The 16,186-nt window shown below is 49.7% G+C and overlaps 1 protein-coding gene across 4 annotated transcripts in view; it reads right to left on the reverse strand.

Moving 5' to 3' along the window:
• The window catches only part of ZMIZ2 (zinc finger MIZ-type containing 2), a 369,395-nt gene that overhangs the window by 117,745 nt on the left and 235,464 nt on the right, over positions 1 to 16,186 (reverse strand). For all 4 annotated transcript variants that reach the window (XM_086943418.1, XM_086943421.1, XM_086943419.1 and 1 more), the window contains exons 9-11: positions 15,415 to 15,586; positions 5,992 to 6,133; positions 2,424 to 2,634 (exon numbers count right to left, since the gene is read on the reverse strand). In XM_086943418.1, coding sequence (XP_086799544.1) covers positions 2,424 to 2,634; positions 5,992 to 6,133; positions 15,415 to 15,586 — 525 coding nt within the window. The remainder of the gene's footprint in view (positions 1 to 2,423; positions 2,635 to 5,991; positions 6,134 to 15,414; positions 15,587 to 16,186) is intronic.

Here is a 16,186-nt window from a genome sequence, read left to right on the forward strand (position 1 = left end):
GGAGGATGCTCCGACATCAAGCGCAGCTGCTACGACTTCGAATGTTCCCTCGACCTCGAGTGACGATGACTGTCCCTCGACGGAGAATTCCTAGACGTCGAGGGCTTTTTGCCAGATGACGATGGAGGCTGCTTCGACATCGAACGCCGATCTGGCGACGTCTGAGGATGCCTCGACGTTGAATGCTGCTGGGCTGACTCCGACACAGGCTGCCTCAACGTCGAACGCCATTGACAAGGCGTCGACTTGGGCTGCTTCGACGTCGAGCGACGATGCCTGATCGTCAACGAAGGCTCCCTCAACGTCAAACGACCACGACTAGTAGTCGACGGAGGCTGTCTCGACGTCGAACGCCGGTAGTCAGGCGTCGACGGAGAAGGCCTCGACGTCACAGCATGACGATGCTGCTTCGACACCGGTTGGCTCGCCGTCGAGCTCCTCTGCTCCAACGGCGACCTACTCCTAGACGCGGTCTGTAGTGGAGGTACCTTGTCTCTCGACGCTGAAGACTTCTTCTTCGTCGCCGATTGCTTCTTCGAAGCCGATCCCAACGCCGAAGGTGAACAAGCCGGAATTCCTCTCGACGTCTACCGCGTCCTGCGACTTTTCTGCTTCTTAGGAGATCTTCCTCTCTCAGAAAGCCTATAAATACGAATTCTCTCTGTCTTTGAGAGTTCTGGACGATAAAACCGGACAGTGTTCGCAGGAACTTGAAGAATGAGAGTCTGGCAGGCACAAGATACACACTGGATGAGTGTCAGTCTTGGCCTTCTTCCTTCCACATGAAGGGGATTTGTCAAAGAGAGAAGGCATTTTGACAGAAAAATTACCTTTAAGCCTAAAAAAGGTAGTAGTTAGAATATTGTTTGACAGAAAGTCAAAAAGAAAAGGGAGCTGTTTCACCAGGGTCCTGACTGAAGGAGCCGGAAAGAACAACTGACCTAACCGTCACCCCTGAGGGATGATGGGAAGCCTGGGGTCATGGCTGCCTTAAAGGCACGGTGCCAGTTTTTGTTGAAAATGGTTTCATTTTCTATGCTATCGTTTTACAATGCAGCCTGAGGGCTAACAATGTCTATTTATTAGCAATTTTCAGGATTTATGAGTGGTTTTACTCATTAAAACACAAGGTTCAAGGGATATTTGACCTAATGTGTTTTTTGTTTCCTTACTAATTGCAGTACATGTACAGGTGATTACATTGTTTTAGCCTCAGTTTTGGGGCTGCATTGGTGTGAGAAAAATAATATATGTTCGTACATATATGTGGAGCGAGATATGTGTTTTTACATATATATTTTTATATTGTTTCCGGGGTCCCGCACATGGGCGGGAATATTCAGTGCTTATGACTTTGATGAGGATCCCCTGGAAGAGAACCTTGCGTTCCACCACTGAATCTCCTTGTGCGACAACCACTAGATCCTCCCAACTCCCTTATGCCTGTGACCATTGCCTCTGTAGCAACTCCTGCAGGGTCCTCATGTGTAGCCCGGTATTTGGTTTTAGTCGTATGCATGAGGCTATCATCCCCATCGTCCTCACTGTCAGAGTTGGCCCCTTCTGGTAAAGGCGAACTTTGCCACTCAATGCCAGGATTGTCTTCACTATAGGGAATGCTTTTGCTTCTTTGTAATTCAGTTTAGCCTCTGGGAATGTTTTTTCCCTTTCCAGTCTTGCAGATACTTTTTCCAGGTTTATGGGGATTTCTGAGACAAGAGGTCCTCCACAAGAGACAGGCGGATTGGAGGGCAAAGACTTAGGGTAAACGGGTCTGGAAACCATAGTCTCCTGGCTCAATCTATCAAAATGACATAAGCCTAGTCCGAACCAACCTTCTTCAAAATATGAGACAGGAGAAGCGGTGAGCTCATGTTCCACTGAAGGCAGAATGTATTCCCTAGGGACCTTCGTGGCCAGAACTCCACAGCACAATCATCTCAACACCGAGTTCTCTGCGATGGGGAAAAGATTCAGCCAGGTAAGCTCAGTGTCCCAGGGCACCTCAGGATATCTTTGACTAGGTGAATATTTGTCCCAGTGCCATGAGCGCTTCAGGCAGGAAATCACAAGTCATGTTAAAACTAAAACTTTTTCCTTCGATGAAAAAAACACTTGCAATGCCCCATACGCCACACTAAATGGCAGGAGTGTACAAAGCAGGTGATCTACAGCTAAACATGCTGCATACTGTCAGTGACCAGTTAATGTGCTATCAACTCAGCTCGGTCAATATGCTTCAATCCTTGATGTCATACGTTCCTAACCCAGTACTCCGGCCCAGTAACAGACCCATTTTCTTGCGCTGCAGCACTCCACCAGATTTTCACTGCTAACACTCATAAGCTCTACACTGCTCTGCATGCCAATCCTTTCCATCATGCCCTGTAACAAAGACTACTTGAAGGAGAGCTCTGACTTACACAGCAGCAGGCCGTGACAGTTATTTGGATGGTGTTCCTGCCCGGCTGGCATACTTGTTTCAGATACAATGGCTTGTGTGAAGTCTTGTTATCACCACGTTCTATGGTTAGAGGGGTGGCATTCACGCTGACTTGCACAGAGGCTGGCCAATTGGTATTCATTTGTCGGTCCTCGTGGTGGTAACATTTAAACTGAAGCTCCAGGTCTGGTCTAAGTGAAAGAAAGAAAAGAGACTGTCAGAGAGGGATGATTGAGAAGAACACTGTAAACACAAGAAACTGGGCCCTCTTTGGTGAGGCAAAAACAGACAATCCATACCTACATGGCAAAGGGTAGCGAGAACACCACACCCACGGCCAACTGTCTACAAATAGGGCACCTAAACAGTTTAGAGACAGGAGTAACCTATGCCAGAAATTTGCCAGTAAAATATCTATCCACCCACCCTAAATAAGTAAGCTCTGTAAGAGACCCAGAGACTAAATTCTCACCATCCCCTACAGACATAGCATTAATCCATCAAATGAGGAACAGGGTGATGGAGGGGATGTGGGGGGTGGAGAATAGGAGCTGATGAAGGTCCAGTACCCATTCTCCACAAAACTATATCAATCCAAAAGTGGGGTTACCGTTCCTTAAGACAAGTAGTGTCTGTCGAGAGAAGAAAGAGGAGAGGGTATCTAGGTACTATGCTAATCAAAAAGAGACTGTCACAGAGTTTGTCTTGTTGCCCTCACACATCGCAAGGGATATAATGCTTCATCATTGGGCTGTCCTCCACGTTGGGACGGTGCTGCTATCTGTGCCCTACGGATCCCCCGAAGGGTCACTTTAGCAGAGACCTTTTTATTTCACTGTTTGATGAACAAGAAGGGATTACACGAGGATATCCCATGGTTTGACTTTTAACTCACCCGGACAACGTATGACCCTAGGCATCAGGGAAAAGGGCAATACAAATATAGAAATATGGGGCTGAAAATTTAGTCCACACATATTCTAACAATGAGACACAATATGACATTTCTCACCATCATAACCAGCAGGGAGAAATGGCACATATCTATCAGTGGCTACCGAAAGGCAGAAATAAAATACTGACATTTTTACAAACACAAGTCATCAGGAGTGGGAGACTCCTCCTACACCCATCTGTCGTACACACCAGACGGAAACAGGACAGCCATCACAGTCACTATTGCTGGTGGGACTTCAATTATCCATACATTTGTCTGCACTTCTATACCCCAAGACAGAACTACAGAACCTACACTACAAAGATTACTCCACAATGAAAGGTAGAATCCCTCTGTACCAATCACTCGTACCCATCTGACTAGTATGGGGTACTCATTGTAGGCAGTATCACTGAACTGTGATTTTCCTTCGATAATACTAAACCAGTCAGAGATCTGTTAGCACATATACACTTTTGGCTTGTATGAAGCATTGACCCGAATAATTGGTAAACAACTTTTACTCGAGTGACTACTGTTCCATACTGACCATTACATTTATAAATATATTGCCATTACACTTGATATTCTCAAACAAAACCCTGTCCAGATTCGGAATCCACGTATTCAGAATCAAAACACTCCGCTCCACTGCAAGATGGTGCCCGGACATGCGCATTGGCTCGGTACATGCCCACAGGAATCCAGGCAGCCGGAAGTCGGGTAACGTGAGGAATCCTACTTTATAGATGTCGTTCAACCATGCGTCTACCATACAGGCACGCATGTTCGAAGGTAGGTGCAGCCAGTCGAGCACCTGCCAAAAACGTAAGTAGGATGCTTCTCCCACCAGTGGTGGGAACTATAGAAGCGCTACTCCAGTCGTCCACGAGCCTAGCTTATAATACACAGCTTCCTTTTTCGCTCTCCTTTCCCATGGATACTTAGAGCACGTAACGGTGGGGGTTACCATGCGATTGAGGATATGGAACATATGTGATACTAATTACTAACAGGGACATGTGATTTGTACAATGTCACCTATGCACCACAAAAATAAAAATACGAGTATGGAATACATGAGATGACCTTGAAATTAACAATGGCGCCAGACTGAAATATTACTTGTTCGTCGCTCATTCCTGTATGACCAGTGAGTCTGCACTAGATGTATATTTACCAACTAGAGACCATAGTTGGACATCATTAAATATTTTTCCTTTGTTTGTCTAAGTAACGTGTGTGTCTCTCTCTTCTCCTTTGAGCATTCTAGGTCGAAGCAACGATGTGAACTATTCACCAGCAGGTATCACCCTAAATAAGATAAAGTGGGACCGCTCAACCATAAATCAAGATTGGGTTTGACTTAACAAAACCTTTTGACTTTTTCTTGTCCTGATGAAGCTCCAGGTATCAATCAATCTGACCATTTTTTGGCGTGAAAAATGTTGACCTTTCGTTACTAGGGGCCATTATCAGCCCACTACTAACAACAACCTACGGACAGGACAAGGGTACCAGTAGATTTAAAACGTTTGGGATATCCCTTAGCCAGTTTTAATATTCAATCGCACACTCACTTTTCATGACCCCACTAAGAACACACACACTCCTCAAACGGCAACAAAAAAAAAGAAAAGATCTCTGCAAAAGTGACCCTTCGGGGGACCCCGTACGGCATTGCAGCGCCGGCCCAACGAGGAGCACCAATGATGAAGCATGACATCCCTTGGGATGTGTGAGGCCAACAAGAGAAACTTGTTGACGCTCTTTTTGATTAGCATAGTACCTCGATACCTTCCTCTTTTTTCTCTCGACAGACATTACTTGTGTCTCATTAAGAACAGTAACCCCACTTTTGAATTAATAACATTAATCCAACCAGGAACATATAAAGCAATGAGAGATAGAGGCACAAACAGTCTTTTCAACAACACTAGCCATTTGAAAATGTCAAAAGGGTCAGGAATTTGCCATGATCAAAGCATATGAAATCAAAGAGTCTGGTCAAAGCCATCTCACCCCTCAAGATCTGGGGTTGGTTAGCAGGTACTACGCGTTTCACAGGGGAAAGTTCACCAAGAAATGCTACATGTTTTTTCGCCATGTATGTCCACCTTGGCAGTTACATGCTCTGAATTACCTATCCGCTGTTTCTTAAATCACATGTGGTAACCAACATGGCAACGTGTTCATTTCATTCCATCCTAACCCACCTACCTTTTACCCTCTTCGGTGGACTATCTTTCTAGGTTTACGGGTTGTTTTGACCATCAGTAGCAGACAAAGGAAGGGGAGAAATGGAGAATGATGCCACACAATGGAAGACGGGTAAGGTGGGCCCAGGCATGGCATCACACCAGGATTGGCCCTGCAGCCCATCTCGAGGAGACAGTCTGACCCTTTATTCCCAACCTGCTTTTTGAATTGGGTTGGGGGCTGCTACCCATATCCCCCATCAATCGGATGCTGCTTTTTTGGCATTCGGTTGTTGCCATTTGTACAGTGAAGTCTGTCATTGGTAAGATCTCCCTGCTGACGAAGGTGGCAGTTGCACGGGGTCGACAATACGAGAAATGGTGATAAAATTACAGACTATAAGTTGCCTTACCGCAACATCAGGGTTTTGTAGACTGAGTCCCGAAGCTGGAAGACGTGGTTGCTGACGGCAAGATTGTGCTGTAGGCGAAAAGGCTCCAGAACCACCCCATCTCGGACTGGAAATGTCAGGCGCAGCTCTTCAATAGGATTTGCTGTGGACATAAATGACAGTCTAAAATGTTAAAACTAGCCTCTTAACTGTGCACAGGCCACCTGGCCAAACCACACAGACACAAATACTAACACCACACAGGTGCACCCCAGCCACCTCCTCCATAGATTATGTAGAAGAGGAAACATATATAAACGCAATACTAATGAAGTCAAGAATGTTCTGTAATTCCTATGCCTTGCATTATTTTCTCCCAGGGTGGCTTGTGGGACGAGACATTTGATTTAATTTAAATAAACTTCAAGGGTGCACATGGATGCAGTCCAATTCTTCAGGGATTTAGGCATTTTTTTACCCACACCCTGACAGAGGTAGCAACATCCCTACGCGCTTTATATAAAATCTCTGCACATCCTCACTATATACCTGCTTTGCCCTATTACGCAGCGTGTTATATTTTACACGAGTAATGTGTAAAGGACCAGAGTATAGTGTAAAGAATGAAAGGTGCACCCCTAGAGGATAGCATGTGAGATTAAGCATAGGAAATAAGTTACTTACAAATAACAATTGTTCTGTTGATTGAGGCTATTCTAAATTCAAAAACGGAGTTCTTCCCAACTTAATGGGAGTCACAATACTTCTTGACTAGCAAGACATCAAATAAAAACAGGTTGCATATGTCCATGACCAACACTAGATGGCAGGAGCATGCAGAGAATATGGATCTACAGCTACAAATGCCATCAACAAAGGGTTTAGAGTAGGATTTACAAATTCCCCTCTTGAGCTTGTAATTTATCATTTTGCTGGACTTCGAGGAGACTCTGTGCACCAGAATAGAGCAGATGTTGGTTAGTGTCAGAACTTTGCTGATTTGGGACCAGGCCTAAACTAGTCGAGATGCAGAGTTCACCCTGGCCTCAGAAGCGAAGAAAACTCACCTGTCATATCAGTGGCTATGTAACGAACAGGGCATCGAAACGGAGTAAGGGGCAGAGAAACGACCGGGACCAGACAGCCTAGGTGCCCAGAAGTGACTAGAAGCACAAGTTACTACTTGTGTAACGATATATCTGTAAGAGACATTAGTTAGTGATAGATTCCTTACCTTAGAATATCCCCAGGCGTCAGACTGGATCTGGAAATATTTGCGTAGCAGTACCCTTGCGCGTCGGTAGGCGTCGTCTGCGGCTCCGCGTCAGTCATCGGCGTCGTGGGTGCCGTGATGATGTCGGAGTACTTAGACGCCGCCTCCGCGTGCTGACGTCAGTTCTTAGACACAGCTTTTCCGCACCAGAAACGCAGAGCCATGCTAAAAACCAACACTGGTGCCATTGAAACTAGGGCCCTGAAAGGGGATGACCGTAACCCTAGATATCGGTTCTCAGGAAGGATGGGTGGGTCAGTAAGGAATCCATCACTAACTAATGTCTCTTACAGATATATAGTTACACAAGTAGTAACTTGTGCATCTGAAAGAGACACGTTAGTGATAGATTCCTTACCTTAGAATAGATACCCCAGCAATACCAACCCCGGTGGTGGGTCTGCGAACCAATATTCACACCAGAAAGTCCTGGAGGACGGAACGGCTAAAGAAGCCATCCCTCTGGACTTGGCTGTCCAGACAGTAGTGTCTTGCGAACATGTGCAGCGAGGCCCATGTAGCTGCCTGACATTTGTCCTGCAAGGGGACTCCTCGGCCCAGGGCAGTAGGAATGGGTGGAGTGGAATGGGCCCTCAGCCCAGCAGGAGGTTCCTTTTTAGCCAAAGAGTAGCACGCTTGGATGCATAGCACGATCCACCGAGAGATGTCCGTATGTGCACCGCCTGTCCTTTCTTAGCGCTCACGTAACCAACAAAGAGTTGGTCATCCACCCGGAACTGGCGTGTGCGATCCAAATAGAATGAAAGCGCACGTTTTGGGTCCAGACGGTGGAGCCGCTCTTCCTCCTTTGAGGGATGCGGAGGCGGAAAAAAGGTGGGCAAGGTGATAGACTGCCCGATATGGAAGGCTGTGACTACCTTAGGCAGGAAAGAGGGTTTTGTCCGCAACACAACCTTGTCAGGATGGACAGAAAGGAAAGGAGGTTTAGAGGATAGAGCCTGGAGCTCACACACTCTCCTGGCAGAGGTGATGGCAACCAGGAAAGCAGTCTTCAGAGTAAGAAGGCGGATAGGACAGTTGTGAAGTGGCTCAAAGGGAGCGCACATCAGAAAAGTAAGAACCAGGTTCAAGTCCCACTGAGACATCATGAAGGGAACAGGTGGAAACGTGTGTGTGATGCCTTTCAGGAATCGATTAACAGGGGACTTGAACAAAGATCAGGCAGCCTTAGGAAGGCTGAAAGGGCAGAAAGATAGCCCTTGATAGTGGCCAGAGCAGAGCCCTGCTGGGCAAGAGAAAGAAGGAAGAGAAGAACCTCAGAGAGGGGATCCACAGCCTTTGCTGTGCACCATGCCACAAATCTGTTCCACCTGCAGGCATATACCGACTTTGTGGAGGGACGCCTGGCTGCCAGAATGATGTTACAGACTTCAGGAGGCAAGTCAAATGGCCTCAACTGTCGCCGCTCAATCTCCAACCATGGAGGTGGAGACTGGACAGGTTCGGGTGGAGGACCGTCCCCTGCTGCTGCGACAGAAGGTCCTCCTGAAGAGGCAGACAAACCGGGGGATCAACTGACATACTGAGTAGCTCGGTATACCAGTACCTTCGTGCCCAGCCCGGAGCCACAAGGATGACTTGTGCCCGGTCGCGCTTGATCTTCTTCAGCACTCTGGGCAGAAGTGGAATAGGCGGAAAGGCGTAAAACAGACCGCAACTCCACTCGCGACGAAAAGCGTCTCCGAGCGAGTGCCGCCTTGGAAATTGCAACGCGCAGAACTGATGACATTGCGCGTTCTCTTCGGTGGCGAATAGATCTAACCAAGGCTCTCCCCACTGCTGAAAGAGGCCTTGCGCCACGTCAGAGTTCAGACGCCATTTATGATCCATCATGCACTGGCGGCTGAGTTTGTCCGCCCTGGCGTTCAGAGAACCTGCCAGGTGTTGAACCACCAGGTTCACCCCATGATGTTCCAACCACTGCCAAAGGCGCAGAGCCTCCTGGGAGATGGTCCACGACCCCACCCGCCCTTTTTGTTGCAGTACCACATGGCGGTGGTGTTGTCCGTGAACACCTGCACTACACTCCCCCGGACAGAGGGGAGGAATGCCCACAGCTCCAAAAGGATGATATGGAGCCGGGACTCCGCCGGAGACCAGATCCCCCTGATCTCTGCATCTCCCATGTGGCCTCCCCAGCCCTGGAGGACGCGTCCGTCACAACTACGTGCTCCGGTTGGGGAAGGGAGAGGGATCTGCCGCTGACCCAATCGCGGTCCGTGAGCCACCACTGCAGCTGTCTCGCAGTGCCCTCCGAGATCAGGACACGGTCGGACAGATTGCCCTGATGCTGGGCCCACTGAAACTTCAGGTCCCACTGCAGAGCCCGCATCCGCCAACGGGCGTGATGCACCAGAAGGATGCAGGAAGCCATCAGCCACAGAAGCCGCAGCGTCAACCTGACCGAGACTCGGGATAAAGTCTGAAAGATCGGAATCAGAGCCTGTATATCCCGAACCCGCTGTTCGGGTGGGTAAACCCGAAACTGCACCGAGTCGAGAACCGCTCGATGAAAAGGAGCTTCTGAGAGGGACACAGGTGTGACTTCGGCACATTGATGGAGAACCCCAGCTGGTGCAAGAGGTCTGCCGTCGTCTGGAGGTGGCTGACGAACGTCTGGGGCGAGCCCGCCTTCAACAACCAGTCGTCGAGGTAGGGGAAGACTGAAATCCCTAACCTGCGTAGATGAGCTGCGACCACCGCCATCACTTTCGTGAACACCCGTGGGGCGCTGGTAAGGCCGAAGGGGAGCACAGTAAACTGAAAGTGCTCGTGGCCTACCGTGAACCGCAGGTAGCGCCGGTGGGCCCGCAGAACGGGGATGTGGAAATAAGCGTCCTGCAAGTCCAACGCTACCATCCAGTCTCCTGGGTCCAGGGCAGCTAAGACCTGAGCCAGAGTCAGCATTTTGAACTTCTCCTTCCGGAGGAAGCCGTCGACGTTCCGTAGGTCCAAGATATGGCGTAGGCCCCCTTTGCCCTTCTTGGATACCAGAAAGTAGTGGGAGTAGCAACCACATCCTACTTCTGGCCCAGGAACGCGCTCAATGGCCTTCTTGGCCAAAAGGGACGAAACTTCCTCCTGCAGAAGCCGCAAATGATCCCCCGATACGCGGTGGTGTTGCAGTGGCATGGCTTGAGGGGTCGTCTCGAAGGGGAGGGAGTAGCCCCTTCGGACGATTTGCAGCACCCACCTGTCCGATGTGACAGTGCGCCAGTGAGAGTGGTGATGGCAAACCCTGCCCCCCACTGGCGTCACATGGGACAAAAAGCACGGACTAGGAGGGTTTTGAGGCGGATGCTGCGGGGAAGGGTGTGGACTGGCCTCTACGGCGATTTCCACGGCCGCCACCGCGTTGGATGTTAGTCTGCGGTGCGTGGCTGGCAGCACATGTGGGGGCGCCCCTTCCTTGGCCACGAAAGGAGCGAAAGGCACCCGTATGCTGGCGCGGGGCCGAGAGGTCCAAGGACTTGGCCGTAGCCCTGGAGTCCTTAAAGCGCTCAAGCGCATGGTCTGCCTTGTCACCAAAAAGGCGACGGCCATCAAACGGCATGTCCATTAGTGTATTCTGGACATCGGCCGAACCAGGCGTGGCGACGAATCACCACTGTCGTTGCCATCGCTCTGCCCATTGAGTCGTGGTATCTAGCCCACACCGGATAGAATATTTTGCTTCCACAAGGGCTTGGCCGAGTTTGGCCCGTACCTCCAACTGACACTCTGGCAGCAATTCCGCGACCGTGTCCCACAGAGAGTGGGTGTAGCGGCCCAAGAGGCATGCGGTGTTGGAAGACCGCAGTCCCAGACTAAGGGATGAGAATACCTTTTTGCCGTACTGCTCATACCTCTTGGATTCCCTGTCCGGCGGAGCCAACGGGAATGCGGTCTGGGAATTCAAAGCCTGCATGACCAGACTCTCGGGGTGGGGTGGGTGGACAGGAAACATGGGTCGCCCAGGGCCGGGCGGTGGCATCTAGTCACGTTCCTATCTACGGGCGAACCCATAGCGGGCCTGGACCAAGTGCCCAAAAGAACGTCGGTCAAGGCCTCATTAAACGGCAGCAGAGGCTCGACCGAGCTGGACTGCGGTTTAAGGACCTCAGTGAAGAGGTTAGCCCTCACGGCCGTGACGGGGAGCTCAAGGCCCAAGGCCTTGGCGGCCCTCATCAACACCACACAGTAGGTTGCCCCCTCCTCCGTAGCCACGGTAGGAGGAGAGACAAAGCCAGTGTCTGGTGAGGTGTCCAGACCATTGGCATCCCCAAGTCCACCTGTCCATTCCTCTTGAGACTGACACTCTCGGGTCAGAGGGTCCTCAGACCCCTCCCAATACTCCTCATCACCCATCCCCTGATAATCAGGGTTGTCAAACGATGGGGCCGGTTCATAGAAGGTAAACTCCCCAAGCGGCGACGAAAGCGACGCCGTTCCGACGCCGGAACGAGGGAGGCACCGGGGACGGCGCCCGCCCGAGGACGTCGCCCGATGTGACACCTGAGGGACCGGTGCGGTCTTTAGGTCAACCGGCGACGACCCGGATCCCGAAGCGGATCCAGTGGGGCCCTGCGGCGCCGTCAGGGCCGAAGCACCAGATGGTGTCGGGCCGAAGCCCCTGACCCGCTAGGGGCCCCAGACGTGTCCGCTGGGCCCGAGTCGCCGCGGAGCCCGTTGGGGAATAGAGGGACCTCATGGCCATAAGGAAACGCTTGATCTCCCCCGGCGTCGCGTTCTGCCCAGGGACCGGAGGGTGTGGAGCAGGCAACGAACGCCCGCGACTCCGACGGAGCCGCATGGGCGGTGTCAGCCCGAACCCCCCCCCCCCGGCCGCATCGCGCGAGCGTCGGGGGGCGAGTCATTAGAGCGATGACGTCTCTTCGACTTGTTGTGCTTACCCGACGACGACTTCGACCCGGAGGAGTGATGTCGACTCTCGGAGCTGTGATGGCTCCTACCCCGCGACCTGTCCCTCAACCTCCGGTGGGACCGTGACCTCTCACAGCGCGGGGCCGACTGCCGGAGTTCGAGCGCCTAGCTTTCGAAGTCAGGGCCCAGCAGTCTGGGCAGGTCTTGTCGTCGTGGTAGACGCCGAGACAGTGGAGACACTGACGGTGAGGGTCGGTGACCAACATCGGTCGGTGACCGACATCAGTCGGTCGCAATCCTCACAAGGCTTGAAACCTGGCATCCCTATCTGCACCGTCCGGAGTCGCAAGACTCAAGAAAAATTATCAAAAAGTCTAGTCAAAAAGTGACTAAAGTGCTGCTATTTCCAGATCTGCGCTTGCTGGCGCGGAAAAAAGAAGTACGGACGTCAGCACGCTGAGGCGGCGCCATAAGTACTCCGACGACGGACGACGCGCAAGGGTAATGCTACGCAAAAATTTCCGGATCCAGTCTGACGCCTGGGGATATTCGAAGGTAAGGAATCTATCACTAACGTGTCTCTTTCAGATGTAACTGCGAGACAAATTCCACAACTTGAAGGTTGATGAGCATTCATTCTGACAACTATTCGCCAAGCTTTAACTGTTCAAAAGACAACCCCTTCAAAGTCACAGTTGACCAACCTACTCTAAATCTCTGCTCGAGCCTGCAGTTCCATTGGATCTCCCAAGTCCCATGAATGCTACCATCATCCCAAAGCCCTATTTGCAACAGGACAGTTCTGGGATACAGAACCCTCACTACAGTCTCTCCTCCTCCCCCCCCCCCATATCCCCAGGAGGACTTTTCTGCAAGACCATCTACATCTAGAATCCAGGCGTCTACAAGAAGCTGGACCAAAATCTGCCCAAAAGTGGTATTCCTATGTAATGTGGTTGGGAGCAGCACTCCACTAACCAGTTCCCAGGTAACCATGTTAAACTGAACATAAACTACAGTCTCAACTTACATTGACTTAACTATCTTTAGGCTTGGGATTTAGGTCCCCTTTTCAAGTTCAGGTGGTAGTACTGGATTTAGAAATGTGAATGGGGGACACTCGCACACACTGACTTAAAACCAAGAAGTTCTCACTTTGCATCCAGGGCTAACAAAAACCTATTCCAGAAAGCATACTTATCATAGCCAACCTGATATTTTGTTTTGTAGAGGAGAGGTTGTGCTCTTGTGAAGGAGTTCTGCGCAGTTTGCAGTAACACAATAATAGAGATTAGGTAAACATGCATGTGACCGAGTAGGTTCTGCTCAGGGAGGGGAGGCATCCAAAGGATCCAAGTGAAGGAATGGGCCATTTGAAAGAACATGCATTAGAAAATGCATTAGGTTTCGCCTATAATAATAATCTGTTTGTGCAGGTAAATAGCTAAAAACAAGGATATCCGAGTAGACTACCAGTACTCTGTTCAGTACCCAGCAGCGTCACCTGAAGAGAAAACAGATGCAAGAGCAATGGTTATGTTAAATAAAAAAAATAACCAGCAGATGGCAGTGTTGTCCAGTTCTTTCAATATGGGGAGAGAGTGATGCGAGATCTTCACACAATTTGTGCAAGCACACTAATATAACTGACCAAAACTAAGTCATACAATTAAGTTCAAGAACTTAAACCCACATAAAATGTAGAGTGAGATCAAATGAATACTACTCGGTGGTGCCAAGATGAAATGATCAGGAATGTAACACAGATGTTTCAATGCGTGCAATCAGGGAAAGTAAAAAAAAGAAAAATCGTTCCACACAACAGCGGATGGACACAGTAACTCTACTACGGGAACTGATAAGAGCCCCCTTTTAATATATATTAAATACAAGAGATTTCGCGAGCGCTGTGCTGGCAAAACCTAACAAAAGGAGAGGACAACCAGAAGTTTGAAATCAATGTCAGTTTTTCATGCAGGAGTTTAGGGATAAAGAGGATATTTTTGAGATTGCATGCAGTCTAAGGATGAAAGATTGTTGAAACATTATTTGCATGTGAAAACTTTGCTATGTTAGATATGCACTAGAAACAGGCAAACAGTATGTCCACAGTTGGGCTACTGTTCCAGCAAGGTCAGCTGATAAGCTCAAGAGCTTGAAGTGAAAAGAAATAGCTGAGACACTTATTTAGAGAAAAATTAAGTGCCTTAGGCTGCACTGGACAGAAGCAATAACCAAGTAAGGTACACAGCGAAATGGGGATACTGCAAATGCTGGAGAAGAGGTCTTCTGATGTTAATCCTAAGGTTTAATTACAAAGCTGAGTGGGATACATTTAAATGCACATGTTTGTATTGGTAAAGGAGGGCGAGGACAGCTTGTCAAGCAGTTGAAGTGTGTTGTCTGCATTCCAGTGCGTGAAGATGCAGCCACTGGTGTAAGTAGGATGGCTAACAGAGCTTCCGTTTACAAATTCAGGGAAGACTTTGTTAGCAAAGGTCCGCTGATTAATTTGCTGAAGCACTACCCTTTAGTAGATGATGGGGGTGAGGAGTGGGACTGTAGATTCTGTGAGCAGGCTAAGGGGGCCCGTTAGGTGAGCCATGCCTTTAGCCTTCCTTGATCACACTCTGTGTGCCTCTGGCTCTGATGTGGGCCAAACAGGCTGGAGACTACCCTGCTGTGGGGCTTCACTACACAAAGGCCATGTCTGGAGACTAGTCTGAAAAGGATATTTGAAAAAAAGTACCACCCCAGATGGACAGATGGCCGGATGACTCAGAAGGCACTGTACATTGCACCAATATCACATGCAGGAAAGGGCAAGACTATCAGATGACCAGCCTGCGAAAGGCAGCAGGCACTGAACATCAGCCAGAGTGCAGCTGAAAAGAGAAGACAGGCAGCATGCATACAATCACATAGGAAAAGTACCAAACAACGCACCATTCAGAGTGCTACAGGAACACAGGTGCAGTGAAAGGATGGGCAGACTACCTAGTTCTGATTTGCTGCATCTTCTAGACACTGCATCAGACCAAGTGTAGCCAGACCGGTTATGCACGTACTAAGGATGAACTAGTAAGAGGAGAAGGTGACCTACCAAGGAGTGAACATAAGACTTCCCCGCCAGGATCCACCACTCTTATCATAAAGGGTGGCTCATACAGATTAAGTGTAATAGTACAGCTACAGCAAAACAAAAGCAAAAAACAGACCATCCTCCCAGCACCTGCATTTTACTGGACGCCACCTTGCAGATATAGCGAACACTCCATAGACCTTACCTTGGGGCGAAGGGTGCAGGGTATTGATGTTGGGTTTGATATCCGGCAGGAATGGAGACTTCACATCCTGCCCAGGGGACAAGTAGGGTGGGATGTTGCTTCCAGGTGTCATGGGCGGCGTGGGGTTCCCAGGCAGCGGGGAACTGGGGTAGCCTGGCATCGACCTTCCAGGCTAGAAGAGTGGGGGGGTGGGAGAGAGAGAAAAAAAAATGAAGTACAACCTAGGCAGGAGGAAAAAAGGCACAGAAGAAAGAACTGAGGAGCCCCACAATAGTTCGGTGTGTACCGTATATAGACTATCACAGCAAGGCATGCACTAGAAAGAGGTGTATATATATCGAGTGATACAAAAGGGGGTGGTGATGGGCGGAGCATCTGAATCAATCAAACACTCACACCCAGTCTAAAGATCTGGGTTTAATCCATCACCAATCTTTAGCCCACTCTGCCACCCCAGTTCAGACATGGCTATATGCAAATCAGTCTGACCCTGTGCCTCATGGGAACAGTCCAACCTGAACTGCCAAGCCATGTCTTCCCTGGACCAGAAACAAGCTTCGGCTGGACCGGTCCTCGGAAGCTTGTGACTGGGTGTGAGTGTTTGATTGATTCAGATGCTCCGTCCATCATCACCCCCTTTTGTACCGCTTTTGGCCGCCATAAGTGTGGCAGGGTATGCTCAGACGTGAGTCCGTTGCTCACTTTGCCACTGGATTCAAGCAAGCCGGGCTGAAGACGGCTGGAATGCCAGAAACCGGTCCTCGGAAGCTTG

Source organism: Lissotriton vulgaris, chromosome 11 (genome assembly GCF_964263255.1).
Source record: "Lissotriton vulgaris chromosome 11, aLisVul1.2, whole genome shotgun sequence".
Taxonomy (NCBI): Eukaryota; Metazoa; Chordata; class Amphibia; order Caudata; family Salamandridae; genus Lissotriton; species Lissotriton vulgaris.